The sequence below is a fragment of the Neomonachus schauinslandi genome, chromosome 7 (genome assembly GCF_002201575.2).
Source record: "Neomonachus schauinslandi chromosome 7, ASM220157v2, whole genome shotgun sequence".
Lineage (NCBI taxonomy): Eukaryota > Metazoa > Chordata > Mammalia > Carnivora > Phocidae > Neomonachus > Neomonachus schauinslandi.
This window is the reverse complement of record NC_058409.1, coordinates 46,152,465-46,178,234: the sequence shown is the minus strand read 5'-3', so window position 1 is coordinate 46,178,234 and position 25,770 is coordinate 46,152,465. Positions and strand designations below refer to the sequence as shown.

At 40.6% G+C, this 25,770-nt stretch overlaps 1 protein-coding gene across 2 annotated transcripts in view; it reads right to left on the bottom strand.

Moving 5' to 3' along the window:
• LOC110591082 (regulator of G protein signaling 7 binding protein) overlaps positions 1 to 25,770 on the bottom strand; it is a 97,994-nt gene that overhangs the window by 31,275 nt on the left and 40,949 nt on the right. Inside the window, exon 3 of one of the 2 annotated variants that reach the window (XM_021701988.1) lies at positions 6,877 to 7,007. In XM_021701988.1, the coding sequence (XP_021557663.1) occupies positions 6,877 to 7,007 (131 nt within the window). Of the gene's footprint in view, positions 1 to 6,876; positions 7,008 to 25,770 lie in introns of those variants that run through there. The other variant, XM_021701989.1, reaches the window with a different exon arrangement.

The window sequence follows — 25,770 nt, the reverse complement described above, 5'->3', positions numbered from 1 at the left end:
AAAAACACAGATGGAAAGCTCAAGTTCACACGTGAAGGGGAGCTGCATTAGAGTGTTCTATGGTCTCTGCTCCTTTGAAAATGGCTATGTTGCCAAAATGGATTGAGTGGGGAGAGAACGGGAGACAAGAAAGCCATGGTCAAAATAGCAGGGTCATTCGATTCCTTTAGAAATCTGGCTCCACTTTCTGCCAACAGAGGGAATGAGACCTGCAATCTCATTTCCTCGGGAGGCAGGCAACAGGCACTGATGGTCAATGCGATACATGAACTCACTTATGGAAAAAGATTGCCTACCTAAGTGTGAAGAAGAGAGAGCAACTGTTTTGCACTATAAACATAGAAATTACACTCTGTCAAGCAGTGGTCCAATCTATAACTTTAAGTGTTAGAATATGAAGCTACAAAATGACTAAAATTATTCCCATCTGTCATCTTCTCGAAACAAACAATTCTTCAGAACCACATGCTACGTGGTACAACCCAATGCCTTCATTAAATCTGGATTTTACCTCGCATTACTGTAATTGACTTTAATTTTGTTGGCCATGAAGAAAAGCATTTTATTGCTGTTTTTCTTCTTTTCCTCCTCCACCACTCCCTCCTCCTCCTCTTCCTTCTTCTTTTTGGCAGTAGCATGATCTTATAAATTATAAAAGATTTCCAAGTAGACTGTACCAATGAGGCTTAATGAGACAGCAAAAATGCAGAAGCATGGTGCATGGAAAGAGCATGAAGCTCCACTGAAGATACTGTTAAGGACTAAGGATACTTATAATTGGCTTAATTGGGAGAGGAAAACAATCATCAGTACTAAATTCAAGCTCACTGAAGGAGCTTTAAAATGATTGGAGCCTTATTTTCCCAGAAAGAAACCATGCTCCTTACTCTTGCAGTGACTGTGTGTGCCCTTTTTCTCCAAAGGGTAAGCTCATGCCTACTCAATGGTAAAACTAAATGTGAAATGGTAAAACTCAATGGTAAAACTAAATGTGATTTCTAAAGGAATCGAATGACCCTGCTATTTGGACCATAGCTTTCCTCTCTCTCATTCTCTCCCCACTCAGTCCATTTAGTTTTACCATTGAGTAGGCATGAGCTTACCCTTTGGAGAAAAAGGGCACACACAGGACACATTTAGTTTTACCATTGATTACCACATTTACCAAGGACGTGGCTAATACCAAAGTCCAGTACTTGCTGGACTTTGGTGTTAGCCACGAGGTAACTAGAACTGAAAATAAATTAGAAGTCCACATAAATGTGAAACACTTTGGCTTCAGTATCTAATCTCAACCAAAACCAAAATTGGCCAGACTGGGTGACTGGGTTACAATTCCTTCCTTTTCCCTGATGGAAAAGCAATAGTGAAGTAGAGAGGAATGGCCAGCCTGTAACATGCACACAGAGTGAGAAGAAATGAGCTAACCTAGAAGTTATCCAAATACCATTTTTTATCATACTTAGAAGAGACATACCAGAAAGAAATTCTAAGCAGAAAGATACTGAGAGTGTCACAGACTAGAATGGGAGTCACTATTCCTGAGACTGAGGACTATTGATTTCCTGAATGAAGGGACTTAGTGAGATCTTCTAGACAGGCCACTCCCCTAGCTGGAGGCCACACCAGAGATACCACTGTGTTTGGATAGAGAATATGTTATCCCACATCTTAAAACTTGGTAAACAGATTTGTGTATATCTGGTGGAAGGGGACTGCCTCCTGCTGCCACCTCTACCACCTTGCCTGAAGTTTGGAATCACCTACACTTCAGGTGCCACTCCATTGCTCATTTAAAAGCTTTATGGGGCGCCTGGGGGTGCTCAGTTGGTGAAGCGTCTGCCTTCGGCTCAGGTCATGATCCTGGGGTCCTGGCATCGAGCCCTGCATTGGGCTCCTTGTTCAGTGGGGAGTCTGCTTCTCCCTCTCTCTTTGTCCCTCTTCCCCACTCGTGCTCTCTCTCTCTAAATAAAATCTTAAATAAAAGAAAAAAATAAAGGCTTTATATATTTTTCCTTAATCACACATCCTGACTCCATTTCTTAGTAAGTCCCACTGGCAGAGCCTTCTTCCCACCCCTTCCCCATTTCTTGTTCTCATGCAGTAAGACTGCTTAGGCTTGCTGATTCCCCTGTGTCTACTAGTCTGCATAGGGACTTTATGTTTCTAGGACAAGATGCATGTTATATCTCTTAATTTGCCCAACTCTTAAACACTCTCTTGTGCTGTGGTCTATGGATATATTTTCTCCTTTTTTTTTTTTTTTTAAAGATTTTATTTTTAAGTAATCTGTACATCCACAGTGGGGCTTGGACTTATAACCCTGGATCTAGACTGACATGCTCTACCGACCGAGCCAGCCAGGCTCCCCTGGACATATTTCTTCCAGTCATTTCTGGCAGTCCATGGTCATTGGAGTCAAGTGTTTCTATTCTTTTTAGTCAGGGCCTTCCAGATTGCTAGCAGCAGATGTAATATACTTATTGTGTATTAGCTGGAGCCTTCTGGACACAGGTTACTCTCCAGTTTCCGATGATACCAAAGAAAGAAAAAACAAAAACTAGTGACATCAGCTGACATTTTCTATGCTGTCCTAACGGGGGGAATATAAACTAGAGAACAAAGCCAGGAGTCGAAATCAATAACTATAGCATTAATCTCTTAGGTGTAATGAGGAAATTAATGGAGATAATAAAGAAATAGAGAAGTGTAATACAAAAATGGGACCAGAAAAATTAAAAATGATTTCTTTAATGGAACCATCCCTCTCCCAAGAGCTCGTATTTTATTTGGCATTCCAGAAATTTTCAGGGTATTTGTCTGGTGTGTATTTTCATACATGTTTTCTAGTGCCTTATTTTCTCTGGTTTAATGACATTTTCCTTGGGGCCTACTTTTAGTGACTTATTTCCATTTTCAATGTCATTTTTAAACTTTATTTTATTTTATTTTATTTTTTTAAAGATTTTATTTATTTATTCGACAGAGACAGAGACAGCGAGAGCAGGAACACAGCAGGGAGAGTGGGAGGGCGAGAAGCAGGCTTCCCGCTGAGCAGGGAGTCTGCTTCTCCCTCTGACCCTCCTCCCTCTCATACTCTCTGTCTCTCATTCTCTCTCTCTCAAAATAAATAAATAAAATCTTTAAAAAAAAAAAAAAGACTATTTTCTTTACAACTAGTTTGAAGATGTCGCACTAATAAGAAAATGTCCTTCTCCTCACTGCCTTACCTCTACGGGTTCTCAGACAGAGGTAACAATCCATAAGACAGTCAGCTCTTGGAGGGGTTTTCTGGAAACACAGGAGGCTTGCCAGGAGTAGATGGTATATACATACTTGAAAAGAGTAGAAAAGTATGGTTTGCTGATTATAGATGGAGATTAGAGAAGGTTATAAATGTATTCAGGTGAATAAACGTCTCCATGAATTATTCTTTTAATTTTTGTCAAGCAGCAAAAAAGTAAATTGAGGGGAGTTTCCGATTCAGTAGGTCTAGGGTGGGGCCGGTAATTTGCATTTCTTTTTTTTTTTTTTGAGATTTTATTTATTTATTTGAGAGAGAGAGAATGAGAGAGATCACATGAGAGTAGGGAGAGTCAGAGGGAGAAGTAGACTCCCCGCTGAGCAGGGAGCCTGATGTGGGACTCGATCCAGGGACTCCAGGATCATGACCTGAGCCGAAGGCAGTCGCTTAACCGACTGAGCCACCCAGGCGCCCTGCACTTTGCATTTCTTTTTTTTATTTTATTTTAAGATTTTATTTTATTTATTTGAGAGAGAGAATGAGATAGAGAGAGCATGAGAGGGGGGAGGGTCAGAGGGAGAAGCAGACTCCCTGCCGAGCAGGGAGTGATGCGGGACTCGATCCCGGGACTCCAGGATCATGACCTGAGCTGAAGGCAGTCGCTTAACCAAATGAGCCACCCAGGCACCCGGTAATTTGCATTTCTAACAAGGGATGCTGGTGCTGCCAGTGCAGAGGCCAGAGGCCGGCCTTTGGGAACCACAGCTAGACTTCAAGGTCATGTGAAGGGCTGGTGGAGAAAGCGTGAGCCATCACACACAGCTCTCGCTACTACTTTGGTGTTTTCTTTTCATCACCTTGGGTGATAAAGAAGAAAAAGCTGAGAATAAAGTTGAAAGCATATACTTAGGTGACTAGAGAATGGCAAGGTGAGGAATTGGAAGTTTTAATTTGTATTCATATGGTGGGGAGATTTCCTTTCGTTTCGAAAGGAAACAGCTCTCAATCCTCACTGTGTGGGTTTCAGAATCACCTGGAGTGCCCCCAGAGATTCTGATTCAGTAGGTCCTGGGCAGGATCCATGAGCCTGCATGTTTATTCAGCATCCTGGGTAATTTTGAAGCAGATTTTCTAAGGATTTGCACTTTAAGTAATACTGATTTTAGAAGAATAAAATAAGATGTCCAAGCGGAGCTTAATCATACATGTGGGAGCAATCAAAGACGTTATCAGGCAGATTCTTTTTAGAGTTGTACATAGAAGGCCGGGTGCTAGAGTAGAGAGAAGGGGGGAATTATTTTTAAAAGAAGAGGCAGGGAAGGAAGCAGATCAGAGACTGACAATGAGGACAGGAGGCTGTGAAGACCAAATGAGCTGATCAGTTAAGAGGTGATGCTTTTTTTTACTTGAGTGCTCAAGACCAAATACAATAAGGAAAAAACCTGGATGAGGGACTCCTTTTTCCTTTTTTTTTTTTTTTTAAATTTATTTTAGAGTGCAAGCATGAGCCGGGGCAGGGGGAGTGTGAGGGTAGGGGGAGAGGAGGAACAGAGCGGGGCGGAGAGGGGACAAACAGACTCTGTGCTGAGTGGGGCTCCTTGAGGGGCTTGATCCCAGCATCCTGAGTTTACGACCCTGAGATTATGACCTGAGCTGAAATCAAGTCGGAAGCTCAACTGAATGAGCCATCCCGGCACCCCTACCTTTTACTTCTAAATAGAGAGCTAGCAGAAAAGAGGCCATCTTTCAAAAGCCAATCATGGAAAGACAGAGTAGGAGTGGATGGCAGGAGAGCAGGAGGTACCCCGAGGAGTTAGAGTGAGAGTGGAGGTGGAGACAGTGGGTGTTACAGACATGTCATCAATGAGGGCGATTCCAGTGGCAACACGGCCATGAAATAAAATACTGTAATAGTAGCCAGTGCAGCCCTCAGAAAAAAACTATTTTGTTCTGTTCAACCATGATTAAAAAGAGTGAAAATACTACTCTGTGAGTTTATGTGAGAATGTGTGTGTGTGTGTGTGTGTGTGTGTGTGTGACAGAGATTGAGAGCAGACAGGGTAAGTGAAGACATTGGGCCAGGGACAACTTGTTGGAATGGCATCAGTGTATGTGAATATTCAATTTTCTGATCAGGCATCAGGAGTGTGTAGAAGCTCATCTCTCCAAACATGTTCACTTGCAGTAATAACAGAAGTCAAGAAGGAAACTGTTGAAAGTTCTGCCATTAGAAGGAAAAAGGAAAAAGAAATACTCATGTTTCCAGAAAATGTTCTCCTCACTCTGGAGCAGTGTAGCATAATCCTATTTTTAGTTCTGCCTTGTGCATATATCCATGAATACACAAGATTTGATTTTTTACAAGTACTTTGTCATGCCATTTACTTCCCCCCCAAATTCCACGCTCATATGATTTCAAATCTCTACTTTAACTGCTTCTTCCCTTGCAAGGTCCTGCTTTTTCCTTTCCTACTTGAACTTTATCTTCATAACCTAGCTCCACCCTTTCTATAAGATTTTCCCTGAATATTATAGGGCTTACTCTCTCAGGATTTAAATCACAGACAAGGATTACCTTCTACACATCATCCTATTTTTCTGAGCTCAAGCGACAAGTATTTGCATTCAGGAGCTTCCCAATAAATTACTATGCAATAAATGAGTAAAGAAAATATAGCTTGAATCCTCCACTAACAGAAACTTTTGGTTTCCTCCCCAGCATCTGTTCTAGTCCACCTGCTCCCATCATGTAATGGGCACTGGTTGGGTAGGGAGGACTCCTCCCTTAGCTCCAAGAATGGCCTTTGATTGCCTAAATCAATCGGTATAATTCTATCCCTCTGGCTAGAGTGACTGGTTCAAGTATAGACCCGAAATCCAACCTGGTCCAATCAGAATGAAGCTCAGGACATTTTCTAGGCTCCGGTGGGGAGAAATTCTCTTTATGGACCTTTTAGTATGCAGATATGATGACTGGAACTGTGAGAATCAGTTTGCTAATGTGGGGGAAAGCCAACACCCAGGAGAAGGCAGAGTATCATTCAGTGGGTGAGGTAAAAGACTGACAAAACCACGCTAAAGTCCCTGCCATCTCTGGATGGTTCAGCCATTTGAGCCAATATGTTCCTTCATAGTTTAAGTCAAGGAATGAGACTTTTCTGTTGCTCCTATGCCTCCCTGTTGTTGGTTGAGTTCCCCCTATTTTTAAATCTTTGAGACATAATATGTAATTTGTCTTCTTGCAGCCAAATTCAGTTAGGGAAAGAGCAGCGGTCTTGGATGGCATTTACCCCCAGTAAGATTGTTATATATATATACACATATATATATATATATATGTGTATATATCTATATTTTTTTTTTTTCGCTCTGTGCTGATTGTAACCAAAGCCATGTTCACAAGTGGTAAAATAATACATTTGAGAACAGTTTCTCCCACAGTTTCTGTTCAAGATGATTGGTGTTCTTCACACTTAGTACTGGTATAGACTTCTTTTATTAATTTGTATCAAATATTTCCTGAACATTTACATCCATTCCAATTGTGTGTAGGCAGGGTGCTTAGAGGCCTTTGGAAAAGGTAAGCTTTTGTTTAACATCAGTGCTTATGGTGGTATGCTAAAGGCAGATACCTTTTCGGTGAAACTGAAGAGACCCCAGCAGACATATGGATTTGAGCATCTCTGTTGTGTACATTTCCAAGCAGCACTGCAGCTGGATATAAAGCCGACAGATTTCTGGGTGGATCTCACCATCTTCCGGGCTGCAACAGAACGAAGGCGAAAAGCCGTGAGCATTTCTCAAGATTTCACTCCTCAGCCATTTGTCTCAGCTCTCGGGGGGGGGGGGGGGGCGCAGAATGCTCAATAAAGATTCCTTTAAGCCTTGACTCTAAAATATAGGACTTCCTGCTTTCATAGCAGTGACCGATGTCACAGTTCTTACATAAGCGTCTTCCTAACAGCTCTTAATTTTTTTTCTCCCTTCAGCAGCAGATTTCTGCTGGGAGCTTAAAATCATAAGTGTTTTAAGTAATTGAAAGTATCAGACATTTTCCTTTTACGTGTTGAAACAAATTTCCAAAATACATGTAAGTCTTAAGACTCTCCTAGCATGCAAGAAGAGATTAAAAACTCTTATTTTTAGAGAATCTAAGGAAGAGCTATTCAGTTACCAATTATGAGAGCTTTTTAATATTAAGGCCCTGGAATAATATGATTAGAGAGCCAATATATCAGTTATTTTGATCAAGGTCTTTTGTCTCAGTCTGAAGGATATTCCTTTATTGTTTGCTATGGTTAATTTATAAAAGGCCAACAGATTTTAATGAAAACATAAAAATTTTATGAAGAAGAAAAGTAATATAATTCTAATAAGTATGCTTAACAATCTAAAGCTAATTAATTACTGAACTTATGCTCTAAAATTTATTCGGAAGTCCTTGAGCCTTTCTCTATTGACTATGGTAAAATGTGTAAGTGGGGGGCACCTGGGTGGCTCAGTCAGTTAAGCGTCTACCTTCAGCTCAGGTCATGATCTGGGGGTCCTGGGATTGAGCCTTGCGTTGGGCTCCCTGCTCAGTGGGGAGTCTGCTTCTCCCTGTCCTCTACCTCTTCCCCCTCCCCCCCCCACGCTCGTGCTCTTTCTGTCTCTCTCAAATAAATAAATAAAATCTTTAAAAAAATGTATAAATGGGAATATGATAAAACATGGAGCGATCACTTTTATTTTTATTCAGGGAATAGTTAGTTGTCATTAAAACTCTTTATATGCCACTAAAATAGCATGTGTTGAATAAAGCAAACTACATAAAGGGGATAACATTTAGAGATACATTAGAAATGGAAGGGGCCTACAAGTGAGCTCTGTCACATGTCCTAATGTGTCATCTTCACTTCTATCCCCGTTCATTTAGAATGCAATGAAATCTGATTAAATAATGCAGCATTTGCATTTGATTCCTTTATAAAGTGGTCGCTGGCAAAATGTGAGGGGCAATTATCAGAAAAGAATGATGACTTGATTTTTATTTAAGCTCTGGACTCAGAGTATAAAGAATTTGCATTTACGCAGCACTTTACAATGATAATCAATCTTCATTTTCCATATTTATTTAGTAAATGAACCAGAGTTTATCTAACTATCTGGCTGATGTAACAGGAAAATGCACCATTTTTTGCCTCAGTAGTATCGATGCCTGCAAAGTTACTGTCTTTCCTGTGTCAGAACAAAGTGCCTCAAAAGAGCTTAGTGCAAAATCTGGCTTTCTCCGTTAGTTTCTCGTTTGTGTCTCATGGGTCCAGCCCTAGGCGAATGTTGGAAACAAGTGTCTCTTTTACCGAAGTCCCAGATAGTCTTTCAGAGCTTCCTCCCACAGGTGCCTTTCACCCTCCAGCTGCCCTCCTGCTCCCTGGGGTTCTTCCCCGCCCCCTGCACCGCACAGACTCAATGTCTCATTACTTCATCTCATCTTCAGCCTTTCTTTTTTTTTTTTTAAAGATTTTATTTATTTGACGGAGAGAGAGAGACAGTGAGAGAGGGAACACAAGCAGGGGGAGTGGGAGAAGGAGAAGCAGGCTTCCCACAGAGCAGGGAGCCCGATGCGGGGCTCGATCCCAGGACCCTGGGATCATGACCTGAGCCGAAGGCAGACGCTTAACGACTGAGCCACCCAGGCGCCCCTCATCTGCAGCCTTTCTAATGTCTCTGACTTTGTTCCATCCCTTCATGGTTCTGCTAGACGCTGGAGGGATAGTGGCCATTAATGGTTCATATAATAAAAAGTGATGTTCGTATATTTCCTGCTAATATGTTGCTTTTGATAGGAAAATCTGAAGATAAGTGTCTCATCCCTACGGCAGGCTAGAGGAAAAATATTTTAAGGCAGGCAGGTTTTTCCTGTGCTGCTACATCATCCCAAAATAGTTGCCTGTTTTCACCTGTGTATAACATTGGCCCTGGTGGCACATAGACACATTAAAAAAAAAGAAACCTATGATAAATCTGTGGTATATATTGCACATTTGATGTGTGGGACAATTAGTCACTGTCATATCATTTCAAGCCGTGGAATGTTCTTATTTTCAGAAGTACAAAATATCTGCCTAGTGGTTAGTTCCCAAAATATGCAAACTCATATATAGGTGACATTTTATGTAATTTCAACAAATGATTACCATATTAACATATCATAAGAACCAGTATATTTTTTTATCTTACAGCTAGGCAGTGAGCGATAAAGCTGTGTATTTAGTGCTCCCGAAAAAGGCAAGTCAGGACAGAGATTAAAATGTGTAATTCATAACATTCCCTCAGGTGCCATCTCCCTAACGCCTCTGTAACCAGGGGGATTCTCGAAACCGTGGAAGCGTTTTGCCCTTCCTAGATGTTACGGGAAGGAACTGAATAGGTGCCACCAGAACTATAATCTGCCCGACAAAAATTAATCAACACTAAGTTTGCATTATAAATCTGCCGGTTCACAAATTCTTACACATCCTTGCAGAGTATCCTTTAAACTGAAGTACGAAGAAAGAAGTTTGTTAAAGAGCAGTGGCAAAGTTAACATACCATTCATGTGAGTGTTTCATGAGCTGCCTTGACCAAGTTCCATTAGCTTTAAGACTTGTACAATTTGTTTCTCCCACTTCAGAGCTCTAAGCAGCATTACTGCTGCTGATCACTAAACGTTCCTTAAAAGACAGAATGTCCGATGACTTATAATATGTCTAATACTATAAGCAGTGGACTGAGATACATTTTTGATAAGCATTAAGATCATGCAGGTTATTTTCATAACGAATAAGCAATAAAGTTAGAGCAGGGAGAATGCGGCAAAAGCCAAGAAAACAGCAGTGTAAAAGCTTGAAAACTTTCTAAGGATCAATTAGAAGGCCTGAGGAAGAATTTGCATTAAGAAAGAATTAGGCCTATGACTTCCTCCGGCACCTGGAAGCAATTGAACCGGGAGATGACTTTACCACGTATTGCTTAAGCTTCGTCTAAATGGATTCACTCTTATTAATAACAAGTTTAGGTCTAAGAGAGTCACCGCTGTGGTGGTGCCCATTTAATTCAGTCAAAGGCATTTTACAGGTTAGTGACTAGGTTGTGCTTAGTTACTTATTTTTCTATTGAGCATAAGTCAAGAGCTCACCTGATCATTTTGATGAATTTGAAAGTCTTAGTATTAATGAAAAACATCCTAAAGATTAACTTCAATGACATTCAGTGACTTGGAGCTCAGGTTGAAGCCAAAATCATTTAAATTAACTGTCAAATAATGAATCTTTCAATCAACTCCTGAAGGAGGAGAATCAAGATTTAATGTCTTAATCACAATATAAATCACAATATTGCCCAAGATGTCCCTTGGTAATGCAAGTCTGGATATACTTGGTGGATATTCTTGTTTGGTAATTCAAAAAGTAATATGCTAAACACCCACCAGAATGGCTAAAATTAAAAAGCCTGAAAACGCCAAATGTTGCTGATGATATGGAGCAACAGAGACTCTGATACATTGTTGATGGGAGTTAAAACAGTGCAACCGCCTTGAAGAGGGTTCGGGAAGTTTCTTATGACAATAAACATATACCTACTTATGACCTGGCAATTCCATTTCTAGGTATTTAACAAGAGCAATGAAAACATATTCACAGCAAGATCTCTGTAAGACTGTTCTTAGTTTTATTTAGAATACCTAAAAACTGCAAATAGCCCAGGTGTCCGATTAGAGGAAAGTGGATAAAGAAACTAGTATATTCTTACAGTAGAGTAATGCTCAACATTTAAAAGGAGTAAACTCTTGATACACAAAACAACATGAATGAATCTCAAACACATGATCTTGAGTGAGAAAATCCTTACACCAAAGAGTAAATACTGTAGGACCCCATTTATATATAGTTCTAGAAGAGATGAAGTCAGTGATAAAGATTAAAATAGTAGTGAGGAGGGAATCTGGGAAGGGGCATGAGGAGAACAAAATTTCTGGGATGGGGATAATATTCCATATCTAGATGGAAGTTTGAGTTACATGGGTGTATACATTTGGCGAAACTTATTGGATGGTACACTTAAGATTTGTATATTTGATTATATGCAAATTCTACTTTAGAAAATAAGAACCATCAGCAAATACTGAATTCTAATTAATGATATGCAAGCCAAAGTACTTAGGGGTAAACTTTACCGATATCTGCAACTTCAGAAAAATAATATGGGTTGCTGGTTGGATAAAGGAATGGACAGACAGGGTGATATGCGGTAAAGTAAGTATAATAGAATGTTAATTGTAGAATCTAGGTGATGGGTATTTACTTGATGTCCAAGGATTTATAGTCCCCCAAATAATTACATGCCATAAATTGAACAAATCAACCAAGAAGCTTTACGACTAGTAATGTCAAGTTCCAGAGAGGACACACTAGGGATTTTGGTTAGGAAATGCTCTGGCCCTGCATCTGTCCCGTCTTTGGTCGAGGTTGCCAGATTTTGGTGTTCTATGCAGCTGCTACCAGCATTTTAAAAAACAGCAAAATGCTTGTTGTTTTGAAAGTCTGTGCCCAGTGTCATGGTTTGTATATTCAGTTGAAGGCAGCACGACATAAAAACAGGAGAGTGGGTCTGGAGTCAGAAAACTCAGCTCTAAATATAGACTGCTGCTTAGAACTGTGATCCTAGGAAAACCATGTTAACTTCTCTGAGACTCAGTTTCCTCAGCTGTGAAATAGGGGTAACGGCTATTCACGATTGACGTACCTCAAGGGGCTTGCAAGGATCAAGTGAGATCATGTGTGGGAAAATAAGTAAGAACTGGGAAGGACTGTTCGAAGTTGGCTGCCATCCATCTCAACACCTCAAAGTTGTGTTTACTTAGCTTTATGCTGGAGCGAAGTCTTTGGTTTTAAAAATGATCTGTTATTCTATAACATTCTTTATTTGCTCACAGTTCCCAAATATGGACTTTGCTTAAATAAACATGCCGTTAGGCTGAGAAAAAAAGGCGTGACCCCATTGACAATCCCCTCAGCATTTCACAGACTTGGGTGATGACAGATGAACACTTGGGGTTCGTCAGCTCCCGGAGACGGAAACCAGGACTCGTGCTTGCAGCAGATAGATCCCAGTTTCTCTTTTCAGAATCACTTCTGTTGCCAGCGATGAGGCGAAATGGCAAGGAAAGACTCAGGGAGCCAAACGGCATGAGGGAAGGGGATGATATCCTTTGCTTTATTTTTCAGGGCAAACCGCTAGAGAGGATGGGGATTAACTGACTTAGCCTAGGATAGCGAGCTCTAGGATGTCTCTGAGTGCCTCCAGTAGTTTCCTCTCAGATGGATTCCGCTTAACGACAGTATAGCCTGGGTCTGGGTCACATGCAGTGACAGATGCAGAGGCCTGCCTTCCTGTATTTTCTGTGAAAGAGACTTCTCAGGGTGGCTTTCATAGCATAAGTGATCAGTGGATACTTAGAGGACAGAGAAGGCACAAATGTGTGTGTGTGTGTGCCCCAGTTATTATTTTAGGTTTCAAATTCTTAAGTATAATTACAAGGCTAGCCAAGTTCATAAACACAGATTAGGGGCTGAGAACCTACTAAATGACTACACTCTTTTACACCAAAATAAGCACTGCAATAAAAAAAGGAGCCCAGTTAGGGGCGCCTGGGTGGCTCAGTTGGTTCCACCTCTGACTTTGACTTAGGTCATGATCTCAGGGTCCTGGGATCAAGCCCGGGGTCAGGCTCTGTGCTCAGCGGGGCATCTACTTGTCTCTCTCCTTCTCCTTCCGCCCCCCCCATCCCCCCCCCCCCCCCCCCTTTCATGCTCTCCCTCTCTCTGAAAAAAAAAATCTCTCTCCCTAAAAAAAAAAAAAAAAAAAAAAAGAGGAGCCTAGTTAATCAGAAGAACAGAAACAAGGCATTTTTCAGGGTATCTATGTATATTACAGTTGACTTTTCCTCTTGTCTCCATTTTTCTCAGAAACTTTCTTCAGTGAGTTTTCATGAAACTTGTGTTTTCGGTGGCAGTCTCTTCCATGATCTTCATAGAGAGTCCTAGCAAGTTTGGTTCCCCTGGGAGCCTTTGAAGAAGACATTGCAGAAACTCCCCTCCCTTGCCAGTGTGTCATCCCATAGGAACACAGGGCTCCGGGATTTCCTCACCACTGAACCAGAGCTGGGATCAAATTCTGCCCTGAAGCTGTTCGGGTTCAGTTGGAAATGAAACTTGACTTTTAACAGCCAAGTGAAATCTGAAATGCACCTAAATTATCTGTGGGTGGTTTCTTCAGGTACCTTTATGCAAAGCCTCAGGAGGCAGAGAGAACCTTTTCTGATTTAGGGCCATGTTCTGGTCTTCATCTGCCTGTGGCTTTTGGTTTGCCCTCTGGCAGGACCTTTGACATTTCCCCATGAGCCAGAAGGGAAAGTGGATAAATAATGGGTAGCATTACTGAACACCTTATTCATTTTTTTTTTCCATTTGAAGAGTAAAAACTGTATTTAAACACTTAAAGAAATCAGTAGCCATCAGTTTCCTGACATTATGATACTTATAATGAAGACTAAAAATATGACTATTGAATTAAAATCATCTTTTATTTATTTTAAATGTCACCGTTTAAGGCATTCCTGGGGAGGGTTGGGAAGAGGTGGTGACTTTTGTGGTGATTGTGAAGGGACTTTCTGGGCATTTCTTGGGGCATTAGAGGTTGAAGGAGTTAACAGGCTGCACATTATGACTTCCTTTGCTTGATACTCGAGACTCATGTTTATCGATCAGGGGAAAGCTAACATTTACAAAGCAATATTTCTTCAGTCTCCAAAATGAAATATCTTTCTTATCCTGTCTTGGCCTGCTTCCCTGCCCTTTATCCTTTCTTGGAACTTCCATTTTTCCTCTCTGAGTCTCTCAATGTTTTTCTCTTGATAGTCTCTGGTTAAGAGTCATATGGGGCCTGCAAACAGCTCTTTAGGTCCTGGTCTCCCAGGTCTTGTGATTCTTACAGGCTTGCAGAGAGAGGTGTGTGGCTGATAGAGTGAGAGTCCTGGATTCTTGAATCTCTGCTGGGGTGAGAATCAGCAGGGGGTTACGTGCTTCCAACAAAGCCCTAGCCCCCTGACTTTAGCCAGGACCAGTTTAATTTTAAATATATATACGTACATCGTGTATATATATTTATATTTAAATTAAATAAGCATATGTATGTTTTCACATTATAATTGGAAAATATTTTTTGCATCAAAAATCAAGATTTTCATCCTCTAATGCTTACTGTTTTCACCTGATACCAATAATCTTCAAAGGTCAATTATAATTCAATTATCATGTGTTGCACTGGAAAGAATTCAGCTCATTACTTTTCATTATATTCAAAGTCTGGGTCATTAATTGCAGCTTGCAGTTAATTCCTGCTTTTATCCCCTGGAATTGTAGGGCTCAGTATATTAAACTGTTGGTTTATCTAAATGGCATTCAACCCTTCATTCTTAATCATGTCATTAATTTAGGGGATGTCATACTTCCCTTTAGCTAAAACTACGGGCTTCATTGAGCTAGCCAAAATGATAATACAGTTTTTTTTTTTTTTTAATCTTTTTTTTTTTAAAGATTTTATTTATTTATTTGAGAGAGAGAGAATGAGAGAGAGCACATGAGAAGGCGGAGGGCCAGAGGAAGAAGCAGACTCCCTGCTGAGCAGGGAGCCCGATGCGGGACTCGATCCAGGGACTCCAGGATCATGACCTGAGCCGAAGGCAGTCGCTTAACCAACTGAGCCACCCAGGCGCCCGATAATACAGTTTTAAAACAACTTCAGATAACTCGGCTGACCAAATTTAACTCATTCAGTTTATCCAAAAGCGAGTTTTTGATAACTCATCTCATTTAACTGTAACAACACAAAGTGATCAATATTTGATCAACACTTGAATAAGTAATGATGATGTATCAGTTGTATAATTAGAGAATAACGGTCACATTCATTGTTGTCAGTGCCAAAGGCCTCCTCCTACACGTGAGAAGCTATTTAGGCTGATGGCCTGAAGGGTGACAAAAGACGACAAGAGTCCAAAATATGGCTCACACAGGCCTGAAATTATTTTTTTTTAGCTTCATAAAAGGATTAAACTAGGCTCTTTGGGGAGGATTCAGGACTAGGGTAGAAAGTTGGCATCTATGGCATCTGTTTTTCATATTATAACAACAGCAGATACACAGAGCTTCTGCTACGTGCTAGAACTTCAGTTTAGCCCTCTGGTTCATTCTTTCGTTTACGTGAAGGATTTTGAGAAGCGTTAAAACTTCTTTAGCATTTTGCAGTTTACTTTTTCAGCCTCAGACTCCTACCCAACATTGGAGGTCCTTTAAATATTAAATCTAATAAGATCCTGTGGGGTTATTCTTTCTGTTGGCATGTAATGATCATTTGTGTTTTTTACATGGCTCTCAAAAGATGACACTTCATGCCAGTATGGCCGTGTGCATTTCTAGATGGATGTAACAGCTACTTGCTACAAAAAAAAAGGCAAAAGCTTCATGCAAACCAGTGTCTGTATACATGGAAAATATCATATTCCACCATTTTTCCACTGGAAAGTTTATCTTATTTATCTCTAGAACTTCCAACATTTAACAGATTGTCTGATACATAGCAGGTTCTCAATTAAAGAGTTTCCCACAGTGGCTTTATTTTATTTATTTATTTTTTTTAAAGATTTTATTTATTTATTTGAGAGAGAGAATGAGATAGAGAGAGAGCAGGAGAGGGGGGAGGGTCAGAGGGAGAAGCAGACTCCCTGCCGAGCAGGGAGCCCGATACGGGACTCGATCCTGGGACTCCAGGATCATGACCTGAGCCGAAGGCAGTCGCTTAACCAACTGAGCCACCCAGGCGCCCTCCCACAGTGGCTTTAAACAATAGGGCTTCTAGGGTGGAAGGAGTCAGAAGCCTGGGGTTACACTGCTGGTTAGAGATCAATTCCTTAACAGTTTCTTTTCTTGCAGCCCCCACCCCCCTTTTTTCTTTAAGCTATTCTATAAAAGTAACACGTATTAGTAGACATTTTATGCAGGTAAGAAAAAAGAGGAAAAGATGACTTAAACCAATGCCAGAGGTATCCATTATTATCGTTTTGGTCTATTTCCTTCCAGACTGATACCCTGAGGGGCAAGAAGTTTTATCCATTATTTCTGGTTCCCAAACCCCTAGCATAGCGCCTGGTTCATTGAAGGCTCTCAATCCCTGTTTTTTGAAATGAATCAAACTGAACGTTCACGGCTGACCCTGTACCTGAGTCCATGTGACAGATCTAGCGGTCTCAGAGGGGCAAGGCTAGTGACTTCAGAGTGTTCTAGTCAGTGAAGGAAAAGCAGGGGTAACGTGAGTGCAGGAGCAAGGGGTCCACTTTACGGCAGTAATTCACATTTTCTCAAAGAAGGAAAAGAGATGAACATAAAGGCCCCTTTCCATCCTCCACATGAAGCCGTAAGTGGTTTGGGGTTTATATCTCAATTTCATGACTTATAACTGTGACCTTGGGCAAATTTCTCAAATTCTTGCTGCCTGAAATACCGAGTTAGGATGGTAATACCTACTTCATACAGTACTGAAAATATTTAAGTCAAGCCATATATGGGAATTATGTGATTATAACAAGCACAAATGAACAGAAGTGTTTCAGGGAAGCAATTCTGCACTTTATGCCTTGACATCCTTACACCTTTGTCACAGGCCTTCTTCTTCCTTATTAATTCAAATCATATTTATTGATTTCCCATTATTCACAAAGGGCAAATCTGGGGGAAAAAGAGGAAGGTGTTACTTTTCCTGGAGTCCTTTTTTTCAGAGTTCGTGGAAACTTCCATTGTTATCCTCTGGTGTTTTTCTTCGATAACATGTTATAAAGTCTCCTCTGAGACAAATTAATTTTTCTAAACAGTGATAGAAAACTTGCAGTCTTTTATTCCTTCCTTGATGTGGTATCATTTTACTGCCATCAAATTTTCAACTAAATGGCTCCCGCGTGGAGATCTACATATACTTTTCCCCTTCTCTTTTAATGATGAAGTATAATGTACCATTAGGTGAAACGGAATGAAAGGACTCTGCACCTCAGCCGGTAGTTACAGCTCAAGAGCAAAAATAGCTCTTCTGGGCAGACAGACATATGGGCAGGAGGAGAGAGCGATTAACGAATGTTTAGGTCAGTCTCTCCAATAAAGGTGTTACTTTTGATTTTCGAAATAGCATAGATTATGTAAGATCATTGGCCTGAGCTAGGGAAAAAAAAGGGGACAGGGCTTGTGAGCTTCACTGACAAAGGACCTGAGGGTAGGAATATGACTTACTCCTTTTTGGCATTTGATTCAGCGTTAGCAACATACAACATAGCTCACCTTCCCTGGGGGTTGATTATGTGCCAGATACCATGCTAAGCTCTTACATCTCATTTAATTCTCACAGTGAGTCTATGGAGTGCTTAGTATCCTTATTCTTAATTTACAGAGTGAAGGAAATGAGGCTTAAGAGAGGTTATGGGACTTCCTCAAGGTCACACAAATAGTAAGTGCGTTGATAAGGCTCAAACCTGGATTTATGCTTTTAGCTGGTGTGTACGAGAACTCAGTGCTTGGGAACTGAACTGTATTTATGTGTTTGTTCATTCATGCCATGCACAGTTTTGGAGAGCATACTTTATGCACATATTATGCTAAGAAGGAAATAATCATTTTTTTTCTTTTTCTTTGTTGAGCTTGTAAATTATTGTGGCTTAAAAGTCAGCCCTACTCCTAGTTCCTCCACTTTTCCATTTATAATAAGTGCACAGTGGTATTTTCTGGGTAGCTCAGGAATACGTAAGACAAAGGGAGCATAAGTGTGTAGCACAGGAGGCCCGCTGGGCCAGTGCAAGCTGGTATTTGTGGGGGAGTAAGGAATGAGAACAGAGTGCCTCCCCAGACTCCAGGGACTCCTCCATCTAAGCAGAGCAATGGGAGTGGGAAAAGGACATGGCACAGAATCCTCTTTCTAGCTCTTTGTACCCTTTTCTCATGCACATATGATGAATGCACCGAGGGGGACGTGGGAAGGGGCCGTTGATGGTGTTCATGGGCCATCACTGGTCTCTCCTTAGTTCAAGAACAGGCAAAAAGAGTCCAGGATACAACACAGAGGCTTCTTTTTCTGACTTTACTGGAAATGTGAGAGTTCTCTGCACAACAGGAGAAATAAGCACTATAAATTACGTGCAAACCATTTTAGAACTAAGGAGAAAAATATTAACACAAATATAAGACATTATTGGTGGCTAATAGCTCAGTTGGATTTAAAGCATAAGTGTTTTTAAATGTTATACAAGTAGCCTTCGGACTTTGTATATCATGCATCCCTGTCAATAACAAAATTAAACATGAACTCTTAGTATACAATATGTATTTGTTGATAAATTATACATATATAGGGTAATACATATTTTGTATCTAAAAATGCACAAAAATAGAAATTAGAAAGGGAGACTATGAAATTGAAAGTTGCAGTATCTTCTTTCAGATCATCTTGCACATGTCACTTTGAAGCTCACAGGCTTCAGTAGGAGGCTCCCAAATTTTAGTGAGCATTAGAATCACCCGGAAGGCTTGTTAAGCCACAGAACGCTGAGTACTGTCCCTAGAGTTTCCAGTTCAGTGGGTCTGGTATGGGGCCTGATTATTTGATTTCTAATAAGTTCCCAGCTGATTCAGGAACCACACTTTGTGAAGCAATGGGGTAGCTTATTACAGCCATCCCCTTTAGGGAAGGCATCCAGCATCCAAAGGAAAGAAGTAATAATGTTAGTATGCCAGTGGTAAGGCTGATATTTAAAGCAGACGACCCTATGGAGTGCCCCCAAATCATGACACACAGCTGCAAATCCAACTCCGTTACACAAAAGAGTAGCTTCAGGAAATATCCTGGTACATTTGAGGCCCATGGAGAGAAAAATGTTTTCAGATAACATTCAGCATCCACATTAGGGAAATGTTAGTAAGTAGATCCAAACCCACACCTGAGCTCAAACTTAAGCAGATGGAAGACCATAGGAGGTTCTAGAACTGCAATGATAGGGCCTCCCGCATCACAAGCACCCCTGGGAAGTCAAGCCTTGCTTGGCACGTTCTTCTGAGAGGCCTCCTGAAGGGTGTGCATTCAAGTTGCAAATCCTATTTCGCTCATGCTCCAGGTTTTACTGGGCCAGGTTTTATCCTCATTTTAAAAATGTCTTGTTTTATAAATTTTACTTCAGTGTGGCCTTCTTTCATTTCCTGTCCCATAACTCATGTCGTAACACCCTTAGAATGAAGTGACATCTGACTGCAAAGCAAAGGGAAATGCGGCAACACCCACTTTACAAATTAGTATATGAGTTCACAAAGAGCCCGACGTGGTGAGGCCACTGGAAGGTGGCACTGATCCAGGAAGGGCAGGAACGATAAACTCAGAGGCTCTCTGCCCCCCTGCTCTGAACAAGCCACTTACAGGGGTGCTCATTTGGAAGCAAGTGGGAAAGGCAGAGAATGTACAAAGGCACATTCCAGCTCACACTACTAAAATGCTGGAGCTCCCTAGCATAAACAGACAAAAACTGCTTGGAGAATGCGAGGCTGCAGCATCACCTAAGGGCCTGTGGTCTCCGTGAGCAGGTAGTAAGACAGCCCCTGTCTGTCTTTGTTAGGGGTATAAATCCTGCTTGTTCTCTCCCGACCTGTGTACAGAGCGCTTGTACCAGGGATGGGAAACATCATTTAGCAGAGCGTTAACAGGGAAATTGGAAAAGTTGATCCAGATAGGAAATGAAAGAATAATAGAAAAGGGCCTGGTTGACGATAAAACAGAGGGAAAGGACCAATAGGGGACAAATCTGCGTGGGTACGTGTGGGAACTTCACTGCATTTCACTAGCGTGGAAGGTCCCACGTGCTGGAAGCCAATGTTGCCATGAAACATGCTAGGGAACACGGCCCATTTTTCCCAAGGATTTAGGTTGGGCAGGAATTAATTTCTGTTCAATTTTTACACTACCGTTTCTCTTCGTCTTGTTTTTGTTTTTAAACTGTGCTGTTCCACTTCTTTAAAGAATGTCATCTCTTTTCTAAGCTGACTACTTAGACAAGTGTGTGCTTAAGTTAATTTCCACATCATGAATATGTGAAATCTCCAAGCAATATACACGAATTCATTTCCTTCTACTTGAATTATGAAAGGCAGTTTCCTTTGCAATTTAAACATGTACTCTAATTAAAGATACAGATCTTGAAATGTTGTTTTTCTCTCACTGCTCAATCCTCGCTTTTACACACAGACACACCACACACACACACACACACACACACACAGAGACACAGATTTTTTTTTTTAGGTCAAGCACACAGTGTTCTACCAGAAAGGAATAATGTGAAATAAAAATAATAGCAGGGATAAAGAAAAATAATCACTCTGTCTACATGGAGCCAAGAGGAAGACTTAAAAAGAATAAGAACTTGTCCTTTTTTTTTTTAAACTTGTCACTACATCATAAACATTTTCCCATTTTAAATAATTGCAACAGGGTTATGTGGAGAAAACAAACAAACAAACAAGAAACTTCCTGAAGAGGAAATATGAAAGGCTAATAAATACATGAAAAAATACTTGACCTAATTAGTAATCAGGAAAATGCAAATTTAAATCAGTGAGAACTATCATTTCATACCTATTAGATCAGAAAAATAAGTCTGAAAGTACCAAGTGTTTAAGAGGAGTGTCCTCCATCCAGTTCAATAGAAGAGAGATATTCTGTGCTGAACAGTCTGAGAGGCACTCATTTCATGTGGATTCAAAATAGGCTAGTGGGACTAAGGAAGTGAATTTTTTACTTTAATTATGTAAGTATAAATTTCTATGCCTCTAGCAATATCTAAGTATACCAGGATTACCACAGAATTACCAGAGCTGGCTGTAATCATTTTTTGACATTTTGCTAATTTATAGTATGTGTAACTCTATATTTTGTTTTAACATGTTTTTTTCAACTACTAACAGAGTTGAATATTTTCTCTCATGTTTGCTTATTCCAGCTCTCTGTCCATACCCTTTACTTATTTTCTAACAAAGAAGTCCTAGGTAGTATTTTCTTTTTCTTTTTTCTGGCACTGGTTCCTACCACTTCTATACACTCCTTAATTTCTTTTCAGTTTGTATCCTCTAAAACTTCAGTGCAATTTTTCTCATTGCATTTTTCAGTAAGCATTAAAATATTTCTGCATTTTTACTTCCAGCTTCTTGTATGAAGGTTAAAACAGCTTTAGTTAAGACCAGCCGGTTTAACTAGATAAAAACTAAACTACTGTTGGGGTGTCTGGATGGTTCAGTCGGTTAAGCATCTGCTTTCGGCTCAGGTCATGATCCTGGGGTCCTGGGATCGAGCCCCCAGCTCAGTGGGGAGTTTGCTTCTCCCTCTCCCTCTGCTGCTTCCCCTGCTTGCGCTCTCTCCCTCCTTCCCTCTCTCTCTCAAGTAAATAAATAAAATCTTTTTTATTTTTTTTTATTTTTATTTATTTATTTTTTTAAAGATTTTATTTATTTATTTGACAGAGAGAGACACAGCGAGAGAGAGAGAGCACAAGCAGGGGGAGTGGGAGAAGGAGAAGCAGGCTTCCCGCGGAGCAGGGAGCCCGATGCGGGGCTCGATCCCAGGACCCTGGGATCATGACCTGAGCCGAAGGCAGACACTTAACAACTGAGCCACCCAGGCGCCCCAATAAAATCTTTTTAAAAAAAGATTTTAAACTAAGATTTTAAGCCTACACTACTATTAAAAGAAATATGCCACACTGGATTGCATTGAGGAGCACAGACAAATATGTTTGTGTAACATACGGAAAGCTCATCCAGTTCAAAAGGAAGCAGTCGACTGAGACGTGTAGCAAGGGTTCTTGTGCATTTACTGCGTGCTTGTTACTGGCTACTATTTTATTCCATTGGCCACCTGGCTTCAGTTTCTGTTGTGGAGAAAACTGCTTCCACTTGAATTGCAGTTCTTCTGTAGGTAATGTCTTTTCTTTCTGGTTGCTTTTAAGATCTTCAGCCCCCCTCCCTCCCAGTGTCCTGTGGTATCCTTTCTCTATTTTCTCTTTCAGAAACTCTGATTAGAAACATGTTGGACCTTTGCATTTCTAGTTTTCATGTCTTAACCCCCTTCTTCTATTTCCTGCATCTTTACCTTTCACTGTTGAATTCTTGGCATTTTCCTCATATCCACCTTCCAGTTTACTCTTTTTGCCTGTGTATAATCTAGCCGTTTGGTTTTATTTTTAATGATTTATATGTTTTTCCTTTCTGGAATTTTTTTGAGTTCTTCTTCAGGTGTGCTTGGTCTTTTTACATACTCTCTTTGGTCCCATGTTTTCAAGTCTCCGTCTGTGTCTTTAAAGATTGAAGACACACTTCCTCTAAGTCCTTATCAGGTAATGCTGTTAACTAAGGCTCTTGGAGAGTTAAATCCTCTTGTCTATTTTGCAGGTCTCACCGTTGCAAGATTCTTTCCTTGTGTGTTTTACCATTTAAGCTTGTGATCTCCTATTCAGCAGGACTTTCTCTGTAGATACCTGAGATGGGTTGCTTTTGGACTCCAGGGCAGTGTAAAGCATGGTTATAATTTCTTAGGAGGCTGAGTCAAGCAAGTGCCCTCTTGGTGCTGGTTGTACATTTTCCCTGGACTCCCTTTTCACTAAACATGTAGCCCTTTGAGAGTCTTGGTTTGTATCAGAATCTCAACCAGAAAAGGTTTGAGGAGCATTTCTTCACATATGGATCCATTACAAAGGTATGGGGGGCAACTGGGAGTCACAGCAACTTGAAGCTGACCATGTGGTGCTGTCACCACTGGGTAGGCACTGAGGAATGAGAGGAGAAAGAGGTTCCTGGGACCGCAGGGGAGAGAGTTATATAAAGCAGGCCTCCACGGGGCCTGGGGTTATGGGACAAAGCCACTTCAAAGGGACTGCATAGGGAGGGAATCAGGAGAATAAATACCCTGACCTTACTCTTCTCCTTCTTTCCCAACTTCTTCCTCATTGGCTAAGGCCAGCTGGAAGCCAGAGGAGAAGGGAGCCCCATGATACAGGGTGGAGATGGGCGAAAAGTGGATCTGGAGGGGCAGAGAACAGACAGCCAGCGCCTGACTTTATGTGGGTATCTCACTTCTAATTCCTGTCCCCACATGACCTTCCCACAGCCAGCTCCTCTGTAAGGGAGCCAGCAAACGCCCTCAGGGAAGCCATTGGACCAATCCATGCTGTCTACCACCCCACTTTTTATTCCTTCTTCATTTTTGAACTTACAGATTTCTCTTTCCTACAAGCTCAGTTATACATTTAAAAGCATGTTGCTTGTCATATTTTATACAAGGCAGTTGCATTGGGGCCCTAGAGTCACCTAACTGTACTACCAGAAAGAAAAGAGACAAATTACCCTGCCCAGTCTTACACAGACTCTCTGATGTAGATATCCTTACACATGTTAATGATGGGTTACTTTCTCCTGGGGCACAGAACGAGTAAGCTGGGACTCGAATACCGCCTCCAGAGTCCCGGCTCTTTATGATACATTACACACTGTATGCAGCCATGCTGTGTGCCTGCCGTTTTGGGAAAAAAAAGAAAGAAAGAAGGAGGAAGGAAGGGAGAGAGGGAGGGAGGGAGGAAACCTAGCAAATTCAAGCAATATGAGGTCAGCTGTGAAATTAACTGTGAAGCTCCAAAAAGAAAAGACAAGGTAAATAGGCTGAAACACAAGAACACCAGAGATGTTTAATAAAAGGACTAGCATTAAAGTATTACAGCTCACAGGTGTGAATCTGACATTGCTTCTTCCACAGAAGCCATCGTTAATGTAGGAAAAAAGGCAAATCTTGATCATTTATTTTCCTTTGGATCATACAAGACCATGAAGTAAATAATCCTGATTTCAGATTATCTGAGCATTTACAGCTGTACCATGACCATGTTGTTGCAAAACAGAATCAAAGGCCTCCAAATAGATGAAATGGTCAACACACTCCATGGAAAGAAGAAAGGAACATTGAAAAGTCCAGAAAACCCTGATTTAAATTCAGAACCAGGTGTTGGGAGCAAAAAGAAGAAATTCCATTTCCAGATTATGTTGAATCAGGTCAAATAATTGCTTCACATGTAGAAGAAATTAAAAATGAATTTATGTTAGGTGTATTGGATCATTTTTATTCCAAAACTTTTGTTTTACAAAAGCAAAGAAAAAAATTCTGCTTTGTAGAGAAATCAGTGCAAAGAAAAGGGGAAAAAAGATACGCAGTAACATATCCTACTGGAAAGGCTAAATAATCAAGAAAATGTGAGATGTAGCAAATAGAGTCTAAAAACTAGACAATTTTGGAAAGGTACATAAAAAATATTACTGATTTTAGAAGAAATAATCAGAATTAATAGAAAGTAAGAAGTTAAAAAAGAAAAAAATAAGAATTTTTCTTAATGTGTACATTTTAAAATATCATTTCAGGAACTGTTATTTAGTGGGTAAACTTCTCTAGACTTTAATTAGACCACATTATCAACATTTTGTGATCACCAAGAGGCATATTTTATTGAATGTTGGGGAAATTTGTTTTAGAATATATGTTGAAAATAAGAAAACTGAATTCTGTAGATAAAAGATAAAGAGATGCTTCAATTTTTCAAAAATATTTGAAAAGGGCACATACCCAGATTCCAATTAACAAGGAAGGGTCAAGTTTGTAAGGTATCAGACATGGAGTTGGGTACTGTCCCATAGTAAACTTAATGTAAGGATGTCAGGTTAACAAATATATTTTAAAAAGAAACTACATTTGGGGTGCCTGGGTTGCTCAGTTGGTTAAACTTCTGACTTTATTTCAGCTCAGGTCATAATCTCAGGATGGTGAGATCAAGCCCTGAGTGGGGCTCCCCGCTGAACGTGGAGCCTGATTAAGATTCTCTCCCTCCCCCTCTGCCCCTCCTCCTACCCTTCCACCCCCACACCCCACTTGTGCACTCTCTCTCTGTCTCTGTCTCTGTCTCTCTAAAAACAAAACAAAACAAAACAATAAAAAGAAACTGCATTTGAACCAGGTGATACCTAATTGGAAGAATTGAAAAACTGTCTTAAAATTTGAAAAGTAAAGGATTTTAGATTAACAGTAAAGACCAGTAAACAGTATACTAATATGTAATGGACAATTAATTCAATATTAATAACTGCTTAACACATAGTGAAAGGAAATAAAGATGCAATATTTCAAAAAGTACAGAAAAAACATACTGTATTATAATGACTTAAAAAAAGATCAGGGGGTTCCCTGGGTGGCTCGGTCGGTTAAGCAACGAACTTGCAGGCGCCTGGGTGGCTCAGTTGGTTAAGCGACTGCCTTCGGCTCAGGTCATGATCCTGGAGTCCCGGGATCGAGTCCCGCATCGGGCTCCCTGCTCGGCGGGGAGTCTGCTTCTCCCTCTG